We start from the raw sequence: 17,983 nt of genomic DNA, 5'->3' as shown, positions 1-17,983 counted from the left end.
TTCCTCTCATTCTGAAAGTCGCTCTGTTACTCGTATTCCAAAACCTCTCATTATGAGCAGCTGGGTCTTGTGGTGGTGACAAAGAGGGATAACCATTTCCATAACACTCATAATCAATCAAAGTGCCCATCTCATCCAACGAAGCAAACAGCACTGCTAGAGCCTTCCTTTGACTTCTGTTCGTATTCTCCAACTGAGCATGCACCTTGGTCTTCCAAAGAAACACCTTCCCACTTCTGTAATCTCTGAGATCGCTTCACAATTTTCCCTTGTTCTTTTCAGATTAAGTCCTGCTCATAGGACTTGAGCTTTTCATTTATTTCTGCTAGCAAAGCATCAAATTTAGAAGTGAATAGTTTACTAGTTAATTCAGAACATACTGATTGTACATCACTCTTCAGTTGGCGTTATTAACCAGGTCACGTTCTACCAAAATGCGGACCCATTCTGAAGCACATTTATGGGCTGCAGCAATCCATCTGTCTTAAAAAGCCTGATCCTCCTCATTGTCATTTTCAGAGGGAGTACTAGGGCTCTTTAAAGCACGCAGCCCCCTGTGTGTGATATCTAATTCGAGGTACCTTCTCAGACTCAGGATATTAAAGTGTGTATTTGTTTTCACAAAAAGTAAATCTTCTAATTTCTTACATAGTTCTTGGAGTTCATTAGACAAATTAGAAGTGGAATTAGCACCAGTTAATAAAAATGGATTGTCCATACGTCGGTTTGTCTCATCAAAATGCTTATCCCAGAATTTGGCTGCTGAATCAACATTATAACTTGTTCTATTCTCCATATGGAAAATGTACTGTTCCATAGAGCGTTGAGATAAATCAGCAGTCTCCTCTCGAAAAATTCTAGGAACATTTACTGAAGAATCTGTGGCCATAATAACCAGGCAGGTGTACCCATCTCCCCCCTGCTATTTGCTATGTATATAGAGCCATTAGCGGTGGAGTTTAGGAGATCAAAACTGAGAGGGTATAAGTCAGGGGAGGGGGGGTAAGTAAAGGAAAAAAATCTTGTTGTATGCAGATGATGTATTAATAGCAGTGACAGTGATGGATCTGGAGGATGATCTGAAGTTTCTTTGGGAAATAGAATGGTTTGGGAAGGCCTCATGATGTATAATAAACCAATTGAATACTCAAGTGTTAGAATAAGTACAGTTGTGGAGAAAATGGAGAGAATGTAGACCACAGAAATGAAATATCTAGGAATTCTGCTGGGGGTGTGGGGTGAAAGAATTGTTAGGAATTACTTGTAAAAACCTACATGAAAAGACAAAGGATCAACTGCAGAAACAGAAAGGAATAGTGATGGATATAGACCGGAGAAATAAAATATTGAAAATGTGTTGTGCAATCTCTATATGAGAAATAGTTTTTTTGTGAGTTGCCCAGAAATCGACTAATGAAAAAAATAAAGCAGTTAGGGAGAAGGTTATATATTGGGAAGCCAGTAAGCCTAGATTGTGATGGTAGGAGCTGTCATATCCAGTAGAGGAAGGAGGATTGAGATTCCCACATCTTAAAACAGAATTACAAGCTTGTGGGATACAGGGTAGACTGGAAGGGTATGATTTGGTAAAAAGAGGAGGAATGGTGACAGAGGAGACATTTTAGAAACAATATCGGAAGCTACTGAGAGGAATTTGAGATTATAGTGAATGAGGGGAATCTAAAAGTTACTTAATACCAGAAGTCCAGAGAGGAAAAAATGGAAGGATATACTGACATGAATGTGGGGGCAGAGGAGGACGAGGAAAGGGAAACTGTGGTTTGGAGATGTAGGAGAAGGCAGGATAAGATTGAAGTATTGGCACCAAATACAGGAGGGGCATAAAATAATTGGTTGGGCAGAGATGCAAGAAGAATATCACTAGACTAGAAGTTGGGATGGGAATATAAGGATGTTGTAGCAAAATGCAATACAATTAATAAAAAGGAGAAGCACAGGAAAAGATGAGAAAACTGGTACAACAAATTGAAGTAAGAAGAGTAGAGGGCAGAATGACAAATGGGTTTTTGAGAGTAGGAAAACATTGGATAAATGGGATGGAAAATCCTAAACAGGAACTAAGGCAGCAGAGATGGGAAAGGTATTAAAGAAGAGAATAGGAGGGAGGAATGGAGACAAATAGTAAGACTACCAAGATATGTAACTAAAGCATGTAAATATAGGATTTTTGTATGGAAGTGCCTACATAAATATTTTTATACTCCTTTAAAGGTAGCTGGGTTGCTTTCAGGGGTAACTGATATTGTTGCAGGTGTTAAGAACCCACAGGCACATAGGAGCACATCTTTTAGAGCAGCACCAAACTATCTACATTTAAGAGAGAGATGCAAGAGACATTGTGTACTTTTCCCTCTAAGTGAAATAACAAACTTTCTCCTATGGTATGAGAGTAAAGTCAGAGAGAAAGAGAAAGATAGTAGGATTAGTAATGACAGTTGGGGAAAAGGGCTACATACAAGCGATGGAAGAAGCAGGAGTCAAGCAACAGGAGAGGAAGAGAGCAGAATGGTAGAGCACATTTATGTAGGAGAGCTATCAGATGTAAACGGGAAAGGGGTACATTTTAGGAAGAAGTGGCAGAGGTGGAAGGAAAGGAAAGGAGTCCAGGATGTAGAATAGTAATAAAAAGATAGATGCAGACATTTTGCAAATGAAACTTGAAGGAGGACAGCAGTTGCAAAGGGAAAAAAAACGGAGGTTTGCACCAGGGGAGATGTAGATGGTGGTTTAGAAAGAGAAGCTAAATGGTAGGGAGGGAGATACGGTAAAGAAAGTGAAGCTAATTGGGAGCAGGAAACGTGTCAGAAAGATTTATAGTATGCAAACCCAAAAGAAGATACTGCATAGACAAATGGGGAAACAGTATAAATACTGATACAGAAGTCTTGGGAGGAAACAATGGGTAAATGGAGATGGAAACATTAAAAGGAAATGCTCACAAAAGGGGAGACAGACAAGGTTTTATTTATGTAGCCCTCAACATTAGGTCATATCCTGCGAATAACATGCTAGAAGTGTAAGTTGGAAAAAGAAAAAGACTCACCATCTCTGGGGTGATAATGATCTTGTAGCTTGCATGACAGCAATAAACTACTTTGTGTTATTAAAGAAAAGTAAAAATATCAAAGTCATGTCATTCATGTGAGCCCTAGTTTTGGGGTGTAACCAGCTGTATAGGTGAAAAGAAAGGATTAAACTTTGAAACAGGTAACTAATTTGCCAGTAGGGTAGTGACAAGGTGCACCATATATGGGGTATGCACACAGAATGTAATATAGAATGTAATATTTGATGAGATGTTAATGTTGATTAAAAAAAAAGTAGAATAGACAAAAACACACAAATTTCAATGAGATGTTTACAGCTATCAATGCTCTTTAGGGTTTAAATCTTCTCTGGACCTCAGGACCTTTGCTTGTTAACACATCATGTTAAGTTGTCCATCTCGCCTTCGTTCTTGCTGTTTGGGTTCAGAGCCGATCCTCGGCTCTGACTCAGCCATCTTCTGTAGCTGTTTACTGGCTCGAGGCTACCCCTTATCCCAGAATGCCCAGCGTCAGCTACCCAGATCTTGTTTGCCGCTTCAGCTGCGAGGTTGCTTCCTTACTGGCTCAGGCTTAGTATAATCTTTTATCTGTTATATATTGTTGTTTATTCTTGAAAGTTTGTCAAGTATTTGTCTATTTTTTGTCTAGAAAATATTCCTTTATCCCTTATTGCGTTCTGGTGTATTTTAGCTTTGTTGGCCATCGCTCCATAACTCCCAGGCCTTCTGTTCCCTTGAACTCATTTAAATTAGAGAGTCGTCCCCCCCAGGATAGCCGTTTAAATTAGAGGCTTTCCTTCTATTCCTTAACTGTAACAAAAAAAAAAAGTCTATTTGTTCTTGTTTTTTGTAGTATAGCTTTTCATTAATGTTGTTGTAGTTGTTGTTACTGTAATGTCTAAAGATACCAAGGTATCTGGCTTCAAAAAGTGTGATTCATGCTGTCAGAAAATGCCTCTGACAGATGGGCACACTAGTTGTGTATATTGTTTGGGCGCTGTTCACCTGCAGGACTCCTGTTCTATATGTCACGCTTTTAGTCCAAGGGTCCTGCAGGAGAGCAGAAAACAAATTAATCCTTCGGGGATTATTGAAGCCACAGGATTCTCCAGCTAAAAATACTCAGCCAGCGAAATCCACTAAGTCTGTCAAGCCATCGGCTCCACCTTCGGAGCCGACTTCCTTTACTTGACCAACCAAGTATATCGGTACCGGCTGGCACCGACAAGACAGCTCCTCTATAGGCTCCATCTACTATTTTGGAGCCATCTCAGAGCCATAAGAGACTGAGGTCTCCATCCTTGGAGTCCATCCACTCGGCACCTCAGTCACCTTTGTTACACGGTGAACGTAGCCATCATTCTACCCACTCCTCTCGATCCTCTAGATTATCGGATCATGATGTGGAGGGAATAGTAAGTAGGTTGCTTAAGTCACAGGCACTGGCAAAAATTCTGTCCAGCCCACCTCAACCGGTATCAGCTCCAACCACCTCTATTTCTATTCCTCCTCCGATTACTTTTAGCTCGGAGCCGGAGACCATGGATCCGCAGGTAGTAGAACCGTCGGCGCCGATCATCATCTCTCCTTCGGTTCAGATGTCGGCTCCGATTACCTCATTTGTACCTTCTATCGAGGGATCTGGGTGCCAAGGCTGTCTAGTTTGCTCCGAGGGGGGGGAGTGGCATCAGACCCTTGTCCGACCCCATTCTCCCCCTCGGAGCTTCGAAGCAGGTAAGCTCGGCTCCAACATCGGCCTCGGAGCTGTCACCCTCGACACAGAGAAAGACTTCTGTTTCTTCGGAGCCGGAGCTTTCTCTGCCTAGAGGTCGGGATGCCTTCGAGGTCATGCAGAGTGTGCTGTCCCCTGAGACAGCTCTACTGCCAGCTCCCTCGGCTTCTCCACCCATGGTGCCTGTGCCAACCTCTACTCCTCCTCCAGACCCCAAGCATAGGGAACCTATGCCCTAGGACACCCCATTAGGTGATCCCTCTTCTTCTAAAGCCTCCCCTGATCACTCGGAGGAGCCTCCCCGGAAGAAGAAGGGCAAGAGGAAGCACATAGACTCCCCTGAGTCTGTCACTTCAGATACAGACATGGATGAATCGGAAGGGTCCCCAAGGTCTCCCTCTGAAGATGTTTTCTTTTCGGACATCCTTGAAATGCTTAGACAGAGGAGGGACTGGACTTCCCTAGCCCCTACCGAGGACGAGTCTGTATACCTGGACACATTCGGTTCCCGACCTTCCACCTCCTGGCTATCTCCTCCTTTCGATCCACTCATGTCTGTAGTGGCTCAAAAGGCTTGGTCAGCTCCAGATTCTGTGGAACCTACTCCAAGGAGACCAAACAAATTTATTACAGCCCCCCAGGACAAGCAGTTCCTCTCCAAAGGTGTGCCCATTGATGCCATGGTGGTAGCAGCAGCCACCAAGAAAGAGTTAGCAGAGACCTCTTCATCTTAGGTTCATAGGTTCATACTAGGCTATCTGCCCTAGGGCATTTATAAGCCTAGCCAGAGTGTGTTTGGCTTTCGCCACCCATTTTAAATTAATTTTGCTATGCCTTTTTTTGAGGTTAGTATACTGTTCCTCTGTCTAACAGTGACACAGAAGTGATAGCCGGGGTAAACCTACGATCTCCCATCCACTCATCAAGATTCCTCTTGAAGAGAGTCAATGTGGGACTCTGCCTAACTTGGACTGGGATTCTATTCCAGAGTGAAGGGAGCCTCTGGGTTATGAATCTGTCCCTCCAGCATGTCCTATTTATTTCAGTGCTGAGGTTCAAGTCTCGAGCGTAGCTCGATAGGATTTGGATTTTCTGAGGTGCAGCATGTCCATTAATTCCGGGTTGGACATGGCTTTATACGTCAGGCACAGATCGCCTCTGAGCAGGCGGTATGCCACTGAGTAGAGCTGGAGTTTCTTTAACTGGGCAGCATATGGCATCTGTTTGAGCCCTTTGATCCTCTTGGTGAGGTACTTTTGGGGTCTTTCCAGTTGCTGCAGGTGTCTGGTAAGGTACATCCCAAAAGGGGCATTGTACTCAATTATGGGCCTGATGAGGGATGAGTAAAGAGGTACGATGACCTCCACTGATCTAGATGTGAATCCCTTCATGATTAGGTGGGCTATATAAAATGTTTTTCCAACCACTTTGGCCACGTGGTTGTCAAATGAGAGATTGCTATCAACTTGGGTCCCCAGGTCCCTAATGACTTCTTCTGTACTTAATGGATTACCACCTATGTGGTAATTTGTGGGCACTTTGTTTTGCCAAAGGGGATGACTATACACTTTTGGCGTTTAGCTTGAGGCCATGGCTCTGGCACCAGTTGTCTGTTTCTATGAGGCCCTTTTGGAGGATGCTTGTGTCGGCTGGAGAGTTGATTATGGCGCCCAGTTTGCAGTCATCTGCGAACTTGGTCAGCCACAGTCCTTCCGTGTTGGCCTGTACTGCCGAGAAATATATACCGAACAAGAGAGGTCCCAGGACTGAGCCTTGTGGGATGCCACTTGTAACTGGTTTGGAGTCTGACATGGCTCCAGCAATTCTAACCATGTGGGTTCTGTGCTTGAGCCAGTTTGCAACCCATCTAGTGACATAGGGGTTTATATTTAAGCTGGTGAGCTTATCTATAATGCCCGAGTGGGGTATTGTATCGAAGGCTTTTGCGAGGTCCAGGTAGGCTGTGTGGACCACCTTCCCCTCGTCAATGGCCTTGGTGACTGTTTCAAAGAAATCGACCAGGTTTAAGAGGCAGGATCTGACCTTAACAAAGCCAAACTGGGTAGGATCCAGTGGCTGTAGGTCCCCAATATCTTTATTTATGAGGTCCATGATGATCCTTTCCATAGCTTTGCAGACCAAGCTAGTCAGGCTTATGGGGCGATAGTTTCCAGGATCCGTTGAGGCACCACCTTTGTGGAGAGGGACCACTGTTGCTGTACGCCACTCTTTGGGTAGATATCCTGTAGTAAGGCTAAGATTGAACAGTAGTTTTATGTTTGGGTTTAGCTCTTCTTGGAGTTCATGTAGGACGCAGCCCGGGACACCATCTGGTCCCATTGATGCTGTGTTTTTTCGCTTTGGAGAGGGCGGCTCTTACCTGAGCATCTGAGATGCCAGGGGGGCAGCACTCTGTTGGGATAGATTTTTGCCCTTTGGTGGGGAGGGGGGGAGAAGTTTGCACTGAACCTGTCAGCTAGGATGTTGGCAATGTCTGTGGGCTCGGTGTATTTTTGTCATTTTGGACTAATTCTGAGCATATCTGGGAATTCCCACCCAGGTTCCTAACATAACTAAAGAAAGCCTTGTGATTATCCTTAGTGTCCTGTGCAATTTTTCTCTCGAAGCTGGCCTTAGACGATTTTATGAGTGCCCGTAGTTTTTGCTAATACTGATCAGAGATGCCTTCCCTTTTGGGATTTTGCTCTATCATGTAGTAGCTTCCTCCTTCTATTGTATAGTTTGTTTATGGCTGGGGTCCACCAGACAGGACGCCTGCCTTTGGAGGATTGGGTCTTGGTTTTATTTGGGATTGCATGATCCATGCATTCCTGAATGTGTTCATAGAATGCTTTATAAAGGATTCTGCGGTCTGGGCGTATTTTCCACAGGCCGGGGCTTTGAAGGATTTCACTCGGTTTTGAGGCATGTGAAATTTGCTTTAGAGAAGTTTTTCACTGTGGTTTTCTGGGCAGGGGTGGGGTCGGGATGTGAATATCCAGTGAGATTAGTTTATGGTCTGATCTTACCAGTGAGGGATACACTTCTGGTCTGGAGCATAGTGTCCCCATGTTGGTGATGATCAGGTCCAGTATGTTTTCCCCTCTTGTGGGAGTGGTAACAAGTTGTTCCATAGCATTTGAGTTTATAAATTCTAGGAACCTTTGGGCTAGGGTGTTGGAGCTAGAGTAATGCTCCCAGTCTATGTTTGGGTAGTTGAAGTCGCCCAATATAATGGTGTTTGGAGAGACCTTCATATTTTCCAGTATTCTCAGGAAGGCCAAGTGGGGTTCCTGACTTTGGGAGGGTGGTCTGTAGCAGGCTATAAACTGGAAGGCAGTTTTACCCACAGTTAGTTGCACATGGATAGTCTCTGATGCTTCGTGCTGTGCCACCAACCTGGAGGTGTGGGTATCTTTGACTAATATTGATACTCCCCCTCCTTTTGTGGTTCGGTCCAAGTTTTGGGGCCGAAAAGCATGGTATGAGGTATAACCTGGTAGTGCTGGGGTGCTCTCGGGAGCCTTGAACCAGGTTTCTGTTACTGCACAGATATCGATGTTCTCTATGCTAAGGAGAGTTTCGAGTGTGTGCATCTTGAGGTTTAGACTTCTGGCGTTGAGTAGCATTACTCTTAGTTTCTTATCCCTTGTGATACCTATGGAGGTGGGTTTGTCTTTTGAGCTTTGCCTAAAAAGGCACTATGGGGGTAGCAAGAGCCTTTGCCAATATCCGAAAGCCCAGGGTGACAGGTGCAAGCCATCCATAGCGAAGAATCGTGGCTTGTCGAGCATGTCATCCCAGGCTGACAGGCATTGGATCCCCTTTGAATGACACCAACACTTAAGCCAATTGTTGAAATTGATCATCTTGTCTTCATATTGTGGCATCATTCTTGGTGAGGGTAAGATGCTACTCAAGGTCAGGGTCATACCGCCTGAGCTACATGCTCAGAGAGCTCCTCTATGTCTCTTTTCATGTAGTCCAGGGAGGTACATCTCAGGTCATTCACACCAGCATGGACAATGACTGAGTCATATTTGTACTTGCCTTGGAGTGACCTGAGTGCTTGTGTTATGTGGCGGATCCTAGCGCCGACAGGCAGCTCACCGTGACCTTCTCCTTGTACAGCCTGGTGAGCAGGACGCCAGTGTGCCTGACGATAGAGTCACCTATTACAAGTGTATCAGGTGTGTTGTTTAGCCTTAAGGGCTGTGACTGTTTGGCACACTGGCTTTGTGAGCTATGTGTTGCATGTGTTTTGTTTTGGGGTAGCGTTGCTTGGGTGTCTGCTTTGGAGGTCTCTGCTGCTTAGGCAGATTTTTATTTAGAGCCTCGAGTATGTTTTTGTGTGTTTATGTGTTTGGTTTGTTGTCGTGGTAGGTCTATGTGAGACTGGAATTGTAGTGAGTGTGGTTTCCTTCTCCTCCTGACTGGTTACGCCAGTACTGAGTTGAGAGAGCTTAGCCTCCAGTTTGGCTATATGGTTGCATCTCTCACATGTGTTGGAATTTGTTGGGAGGAGGAGAGGGTTGTCTGTGTACATGAGGCAGTTGTAACATTGCCTCAAGATTCCCAGATTCACCAGCTGGACCGGAGAGGAGATTGACAACTGACCTTTGGACATGCTAGAATAGTATTGGGAATTCCTTTATAATTGAAAAAAGGGCCAGTGGGGAACAAGGTAATCAAGGGAGTTTGTGAGGGTGTAGTGCTTTTAATTTTTAGAGCTGACTTATATAATTGCTTTAGTGAGCAAGTGCCAGGTAACTTAAATGCAATGTGTTACAGGTAACTTAAATGCAAAAACGACAAACAGTAACTTTCTTTCAAGTGAAACAAGGAAATAAGTACAGTAAGCAATGCAGATATCACTAGGGATCCACATAAGTGCTAAAAGGCCGCGTTTTAGGTGGAATTAGCATTTCAGGGAAATAAACAAACAACAAGCATACAAATAAAGCTAGATTCAGCAGGCCTGGATCTAGTCTATGCTACAGCAAACAAGGTGTACCAATTTCAGTAAGAAACAGTTAGAATATGCAGGCACTATAAGCCTCTAACCAGAAATTCCCTGCTCAGAAGGGCAGAGTCCAGCCTCTCCTCCCACAAGAGTGCAGACCGCAATCCTTCTTAACGTAAAATAACTGGCCTGAAGCCCAAGTGCTTAAACCAGAACTAATACACTTTTAGAATAACATCCTCTGAACAAAGAGTCTCGGACGATGGACAGATATGGAAAATGAATGTTCGCTTCAGCGACCTTTTCTATGAGGTCCCTGAATTATCTATGCCATTTTACACATCTTCAAAGGGATCTCCTGAAAGAGCTTGGAGATACCCTTCATGATCCTACAGCTGAGGGAGCACCAGCCAAAGTAGCTTCTCAGCTTGTGACTCTTAGTTCCATAGTTAACTCCTCCATGAGGCTGATTTCCTATGCAGTCGCTGGAGCGAGAAGAGCTGCAGGGACAGGTGTTGCTCTCAGGAGACATGCTTGGATGCAGCTGTGCCAGTTTGCAGAACCCTTTCGAGCGTCCTTCACCAATACTCCCTTTGATGGCTCCTTTCTCTTTGGGCCTCAGGTGAAAGACACATTGACCAGGTGTGAGCAGGAAGGCAAGACTTTCTCTGCCGTGGGAGTCCGTTTTTCCATTCCTTCCAGACCTTATCCCAAGGGTCAGAAGAGTGGAAAGATGTGGTTCCGAAAATCCCAGGGACCCTTGCCTGACACACGTGGTGATTTTTTCCCCCCAGGGGGAGAGGGGGAAACAACAATAACAGACACCGCCCTCGTGGCAGAGGGGGACCGCAAAACCAGGGTGACAGAGAAACTTTCTCTGCCAAACCCTTCCAGTATCCCTGAAGGGATGCCCGACTGCTCACCTCTGGAGGCAGTCGGGGGACGACTTTTGCTGTACCCAAAAGCCTGGCAAAATATAACAAGAGACAGATGGGTACTATCCATCATATCCGGAGGTTACAAAATTCCCTTCCATCAATCCCCCATAGAATCGAAAATTCCCATCCCAGATGTCCCACCCAATCTAAGGGATCAAGCAGTTACAGAAGTTTCAAGACTGCTAGAAAAAAGAGCCATTCAAGAAGTCCCCGCAGACCAACTAGGATCCGGAACTTACTCAAGATTCTTTTTAGTACCAAAAATGACAGGGGAATGGAGACCAATACTGGATCTCAGCAGATTAAACAAATCTGTACAAAAAGAAAAGTTCCGGATGGTGTCACTGCAGTGTATTTTCCCTTTTCTGGGTCAGGACAATTGTGCTTGATAGATCTTCAGGACGCGTACTACCATATCAAGATGGACAGACGCTCCAGGAGATTTCTTCGCTTCTGGGTAGGGGCCAGTCAATACCAGTTCAGAGCTCTGCCCTTTGGTCTCACCTCAGCCCCCAGGGTGTTCACCAAGTGTATGGCAGTAGTCACGGCTCACCTGAGGCATCAGGGATTCCAGGTGTTTCCCCATCTAGACAACTGGCTCCTGACTGCTACCACCAGGCGTCAACTCTTAGAGGCACGGGATTATACAATCACATCATGCACTCAACTAGGCATTACAGTAAATTTCGAAAAATCTGCCTTGTTGCCCTGTCAGTCTATTACATACATAGGAGCAGAATTAAACACAAAAGAAATGTTTGCAAGATTACCACAGGAAAGAGTTTCCACTATTCGTCAACAAGTGTTAATTCTAATGCAGAGCAAAAGGGTTCAAGTCAGACATGTCCTCCAAGCTCTAGGCTCCATGGCAGCTGCCATTCTTCTTGTTCCATTAGCATGTTTCCACATGCAAATCCTTCAGTGGCTTCTTTTCACGCAGTGGTCTTTCCAGGAACTACCCATGTTTCACATGATCCTGATCACAGAAACATGCAAAAGGCACCTTTCTTGGTGGATGGTCTCCCCACTAGTAATTCAGGGCAGACCTTTCATACAATCCTCTCCGGTAGCCACAGTGACCACAGACTCCTCCATGATAGGGTGGATGGGCATTATCTAGGCAGGACAGTCCAAGGCAGTTGGCAACCTCATGAGTACCATCTGCATATCAATGTTGTAGAAATGAGAGCTGTTCTCCTAGCATTGCCAGCCCTTCAAGACTCTTTTCCTTCCGGGACCATTGCAATCGAAATGAACAACATGTCAGTGGTGTGGTACATCAACAAACAGGGTGGGACCAGGTCTTACCCCCTGTGTAGAGAAGAACTCAGACTGTGGCAATGGGCGATTTCCTCCCAACGTTTTCTGATAGCAATGCACATCCCTGGGAAATCCAACATTATAGCAGATAGGCTCAGCAGAGCTATCCTCATGCCTCACGAGTGGTCTCTGAATCAGGAAGTTGCGGATCTTATCTTCCACAAATGGGGACAGCCTTGCTGCGACCTGTTTGTCACTCCTCTCAACAACAAATGCAGCAGCTACTTCTCCCTACTTCCTCTTCCAGGTCATATACCTAGAGATGCTCTAGTCCACAGTTGGCCTCAGGGACTCCTTTACGCTTTTCCTCTAATTCCAAGACTCGTACAGAAAGCAAAAACATTGGGTTGCAAAATGATCCTCATTGCCCCATATTGGCCTCGACAAATATGGTTCCCGTTCCTACACCTCCATCTTCTGGATCAACCGTGGATTCTGGACCCGGTTCCATATCTTCTGATTCACCAATCAGGTGGGTTGCACCAATCCCTTCAAACTCTCCAGCTCACAGCTTGGTTACTCCACTTCCAACCTTAGCCAGGCTTTCCAATATCTCCCCAGCAGTCTGTGATATTATTGTTTCCTCACATAAGTCTACTACGAGGAAAACGTATGCTAGTAAATGGAAACGGTTTTCTTACTGGGCAGAATCTAGAAATTTGGATCCTTTCTCAGCCCCAGTCCATGAAATTCTTGAATTTCTAGCACAGCTTTTTCATTCTGGTGCGGCTTCCACTACCATTAGAGTACAACTGACTGCCATTTCTAATTTTCATATCGGTATGTTTAATTCTACCATAATGTCTCATAAGCTCTGCAAAGCCTTTATGAAAGGAACATCTCTTCTTAGACCCCCAGTTAGAGACCCCCCCCCCTCCTTGGGATCTCAATTTAGTTTTAGCCTTCTTAATTTTGCCTCCTTTTGAACCGGAAGCATCATGCTCTTTAAAATTTCTTTCTTAGAAGATACTTTTTCTGGTTGTTATCACTTCAGCTAGACGTGTCTCAGAACTTCAAGCACTATGTGTTCATCCTCCTTACCTGGTGTTTCACAAGGACAGAGTTTCTCTGAGGACCAATCCATCCTTTATTCCTAAAGTCTGCTCAGAGAACAGTTTAAATCAATCCATAGATCTCCCAGTTTTCTTTCCTAATCACAGCAACAAGGCAGAATACAAGCTCCACCAATTGGATGCACACAGACAATTGTATTTTTACCTCCATAGAACTTAGGAACTAAGAAAGTCAGACCAGTTATTTCTTTCTTATGCTTTCAACAAGCAAAACCTTCCAGTTTCTAAAGTGACCATATCCAGATGGTTATCTGATACTATTGCCTTTATTTATCAGTTACGAAATAAAGAGCTACCAGCTAAACTAAAAGGTCATTCCACTAGAGCATTAGCCACCTCTGTAGCTTTTCAGTCTAGGTTGCCCATAGACTCAATCTGTGCAGCTGCCACTTGGGCAAACCCCCACACCTTTATCTCTCATTACAAGGTAGATATGGTCTCCCGGAGCAGAGCTTCCTTTGGTTCTACTGTTCTGAAGAGTTTGTTCCAATGAGCCACCCGGGTTTTTAGGTGCTAGGGACGCTGTCCCAAACAGCAAAAATGAAGGCGAGATGGACAACATAACATAAAGAAGTTATGTACCTACCATAACGTTCCATGTTAGTTGTCTTCATCTCGCCTTCCTTCTTGCGTCCCTCCCTCCTTCCCCCTTCCTAGAGGATTGTGAGGAGTTCCCTTTTGTTTTCACTGGCTGAGCATCTTTTATTACTTCACATGCAAGTTAATTTATAACTCTTTCCTTGTTTAGGTGTATTGGACAACCAGTTTTAGTAACTGGTTACTCTACTTATGTCTAGTGTGTGCTATCACAAATGAGATCTGGGTAGCTGATGCTGGGCATTCTGGGATAAGGGTAGCCTTGAGCCAGTAAACAGCTCTTGAGCTATAGAAGATGGCCGAGATGGAGCCGAGGATCGGCTCCGAACCCAAACATCAAGAAGGAAGGCGAGATGAAGACAACTAATATGGAACGTTATGTTAGGTACATAACTTCTTTTTATCACATTTGCACAATTGTCATAATTGCCTGGGAGATAGCATCCCAGCATGCTTGGCTGTTCATAATTCATGCATTCAGTCAGAGCAAGACATTAAAGCAGACAAGCTGGTCAGGACCAGGAATGACTCACATCAATGAGAACCAGTACCAGGAGTCTTGCAGAAATGGCTCCAGCTGTTGGGAACACTTAATGTAGCTCTTGTTGCCTCCTTTCAAAACAGACAGTTAAAGAAGTTCTGCTACAAGATTCCATGCCAGAGGCCTGGAATTCAGATGCTTTCTCATTTCCATGGGTGGTAATATTCTTTTATGCTTTTCTGCCTTTTCCATTGGTACCAATATTTCTTCTAAAAGTCCAGAAGGATTTCCCAAAGATAATGGTGATGACTCCCTTTTGGCTAAGGCATTTGTGTTTCTCCCTTAATTTGATATGGACCAAGGGTAATTACCACATATTCCCCACTCTCTGGATTTACTTACACAAGACAGGAGTTGTTTGACACCCAACCTGAATTTACTTCATTTGATTGCTTGGACTGTAACTTTTGAAATTGTTTGGGCACCTTCTTTCTGAGGACTCACAGTTTTTAGCATAAAATCTGACCATACAGGGTGTATTTTACAGATGTATGTTAGAAGAATACCATAGTTTGAAATGCCATTGATTTTTCTACCTACAGAGTAGATGGGTTTCTGCATACTGAGTACTGAAGAGCTACTGGGGAAAGAGAATGACCTAAATTTGTGTATTTGTAGTTTGCTGATAACAGAATAGTGACACAGATAAATGTGGCATGCAACATTAAGAAGATACATGCATTTGAAGAAAACTTCAAGAAGGAGATGTGAACACTACAGTAATGCTGGTTCAAGTAATAAATAGAAAGGGAAATGATGTTTTTACATTTAGAGCCAGAAAGGGAAAAAGAGAATGAAGGCAATAATATACTTTGTATTCGAATTTTCATTTTTTCGTAGTCTACTGGCATGGCATGCTAGAATAGTAAAATGTGTGTGTAGTTTGATTAATGGTTTCATTTTGAGTTGTTTAAGTTTTAATAAAACAATGCTTTTGTTTTCCTTTGTTTTAAAGAGTTGTTGCAATTTTTTTACTTACTTTTTTTTGAATCGTGCTTGTTTCAGGAAACTTCACATCAGCCTGCATATCAGCTTTTGGCTCTGCACAAAGATCGAGCTGTTCAACTGGAAACAAAATTAGAGATGCCAAAACTAATAAAGCCATCCACCTTTTCTACAGGCATAAAAATGGTAAGTGAATATTTCCTTGTCTCCCTTCTTAACTTGCAAAATTGTTTTTATGTTATTAGTATTGGTTAAGTTATGTGCAGTCTACCCAATCCATTACCATCCTAGCTCATTCATTCTTAGTGGCCAGACTAGCTCAGTGTTTGTCAGTGGCCTTTTTTAATGTCTCCATGTGATGTTGAACTGAATGGCTAGTAAACCGTTGACATGGGACTTAGTGTCTCATATTAGATAACAGTGCTGTTTTGTCTGAATCATCTAATGCCTTCTTTTCCATATAATGACTGTAGAGGTACCAGTTTATATGTCAGTTATCATGCTGACTCAGATACTACCAACAGATAGCACTGTAATATTAATTTTAAGAGTTGTGGCTGACAGTAGTACTAAATGTGGTTGTGATTGTCTTTATATGCTGCCATTTACCTTGTGATTAAGTAAATAAATTCTGCCATTTCCTTGTTCTGCTTCTGCAAATGTAGACAAGTAAATTAACACTGAGTGATGTAACCCCAAATTATATAAACTCATATATCCTTAACTAAACATGTTGTGCAACAAGGGCTAGCAACTGTTTTCTGTTCCACATGATCCTACAAATGCATTCCACAGCAGTAATCCCTACAGGTCTAGTTGATGATTTCTTTATTGAATATGGTGAATGTTGCCTTTGTCCTTTCCTTGAGATGCACATTGAAAATAAGTTAATGTTGCATTTAATTTACTCATACGATATAGGCAAACAGAATAATGTTGGATTATATAATCACATGTTCATAACTGAATTTTCTGTTTAGGAAAGGAGAAATATTATTCTCTTTTCCAGGTATTAACAGTGCCTTCAGCTGGTGATACAGATGAGTGGAACACATAACATATTAACAGTGTGTTTCTGAGACAGTTTTTTACACACTGATACAAATTAACTATCGTTGAGATTTACTAGACCATTTACATCTGCTGAATTTTTACTAACTTTACTGATTATCTTGTATTTCTGAACAGAAAACCTGTACCACCTCAAACTTTAGTACTTGTATTGTAAATGCTTTGTTTAATTTGCTGGAACTTTTATTTATTTATTTATTTTACATTTGTTGACCGGGATAGTCCGACTGGATGCATGTCCATTTTCAGCAGAGACCCGAGGAGAAAAGCTCCAAGGGTAAGCAGATACAGCATTACATAATACCAGCATTACATATTACAAACAGACTATTTACAATGATTACATAAGTAAGCAAGTAAAACAAGGTCCACAGGTTAGAGTTAATCCCGAGTGTAAGTCAGGATTAAAATTAAATTACACAGTAAGCTGGTTAACAGATTTTTACACATTCTAGAGAGAGTTAGCCAGGCTTGATACATTGACATAGCCAGTTAAGTGCCAAATGTTGTTTGAGTCTAGTTTTAAATTGACCTAAGGTAGAAAGTAAGCTAATATCAGCTGGAAGAGGGTTCCAGGGTCTACTTACAGAGTTTGCAAAGAGAGAGTCACCGGCTGTGTTATTCATTTTGCTAGTCTGAATTAGTAGTTTGTTAGAGGATTGAAGTGGTCTAGGATTGTTATAGGGGGTGATAATATTTTTAAGTGCAGGAGTATTGTACGGATTATAGAGGATTTTATAGGCCATAATCAGTTGGTTATACTGGATTAGGCTGGGTAGTTCAAGCCACCCAAGCTGATTTAGATTGATGCAATGATGTGTCCTGAAAGGCAGCCCAGTGGCAAACCTGGCAATGTGGTTGTAGCAGATTGAGAGTTTGTTAAGGACAGTCTTGTTTAAATTTGAGAGTAGAGGGGATGCATACAGAAGGGTTGAAAGAAGGTGAGAGCGAGCTATGGCAATTTTAGCTGGAGGGGTTAGGAAGGCTTTTATTCTGTAAAGTGACCCTAGATTTTTATTGATGGTTTTGATAGTTTGGTTAACATGTAGGTCAAATTTTAGATTATTATCTGTGATAACACCTAATAGTTTTGTAGAGGCAGCAGGGGAGATTATTGTGCCATCATTTGAATTTATGGTAAAGGTGAAAGCGGTAGACCTACGTGTTGGTGAAAATAACAGCATTTTAGTTTTTTGGGGATTTAGGATCAGACAACACTCAGAAAGACAGTTTTCTATTGTATTAAAGGTGGTCTGGGGTAGCTGACCATAACTCTATTGGAGATGTGGCTGAGCAAATCAGAGTAGAGTCATCAGCATATTGGATACAGCTGACTTTTGGGATGACAGTATAAAGGTCGTTAATGAAGATGGAGAACAGCATGGGCCCTAGTATAGAGCCTTGTGGTACTCCAAGGGTGTTAGGTAGAAGATTAGAGAGTTTGTTCTGCCAGAGGTCAGCCTGCTGTCGACCATTCAGGTAGGATTGAAACCATTGAAGGGCTCTAGTATCTAGACAGAATGTTTGCAGGGTGTGGATTAAAAGTTGATGATCAACCATAGTGAATGCCTTGGAAAGATCCAAGAAGAGGGCTGAGGATATATTATTATTGTTGCGATTATGGTTTATGATGTTGGTAAAGGCTAGGAGGGCTGAAGTAGTGCTGTGATGAGGACGGAAGCCATGCTGAGTGTCTGCCATAAGGTGATTCTGGATTAGGTGATGCATGAGTTGTC

At 43.1% G+C, this 17,983-nt stretch overlaps 1 protein-coding gene across 1 annotated transcript in view; it reads left to right on the top strand.

Annotated features, from left to right (window-relative positions):
• MNAT1 (MNAT1 component of CDK activating kinase) overlaps positions 1–17,983 on the top strand; it is a 2,168,423-nt gene that overhangs the window by 836,920 nt on the left and 1,313,520 nt on the right. Inside the window, exon 6 of the mRNA XM_044074483.1 lies at positions 15,237–15,362. Within this exon, the coding sequence (XP_043930418.1) occupies positions 15,237–15,362 (126 nt within the window). The remainder of the gene's footprint in view (positions 1–15,236; positions 15,363–17,983) is intronic.

Source organism: Protopterus annectens, chromosome 6.part0, assembly GCF_019279795.1.
Source record: "Protopterus annectens isolate FY-2018-M chromosome 6.part0, PAN1.0, whole genome shotgun sequence".
NCBI lineage: Eukaryota > Metazoa > Chordata > Ceratodontiformes > Protopteridae > Protopterus > Protopterus annectens.
The sequence above is the reverse complement of the archived record's forward strand: the minus strand, read 5'-3'. Positions and strand labels throughout refer to the sequence as shown.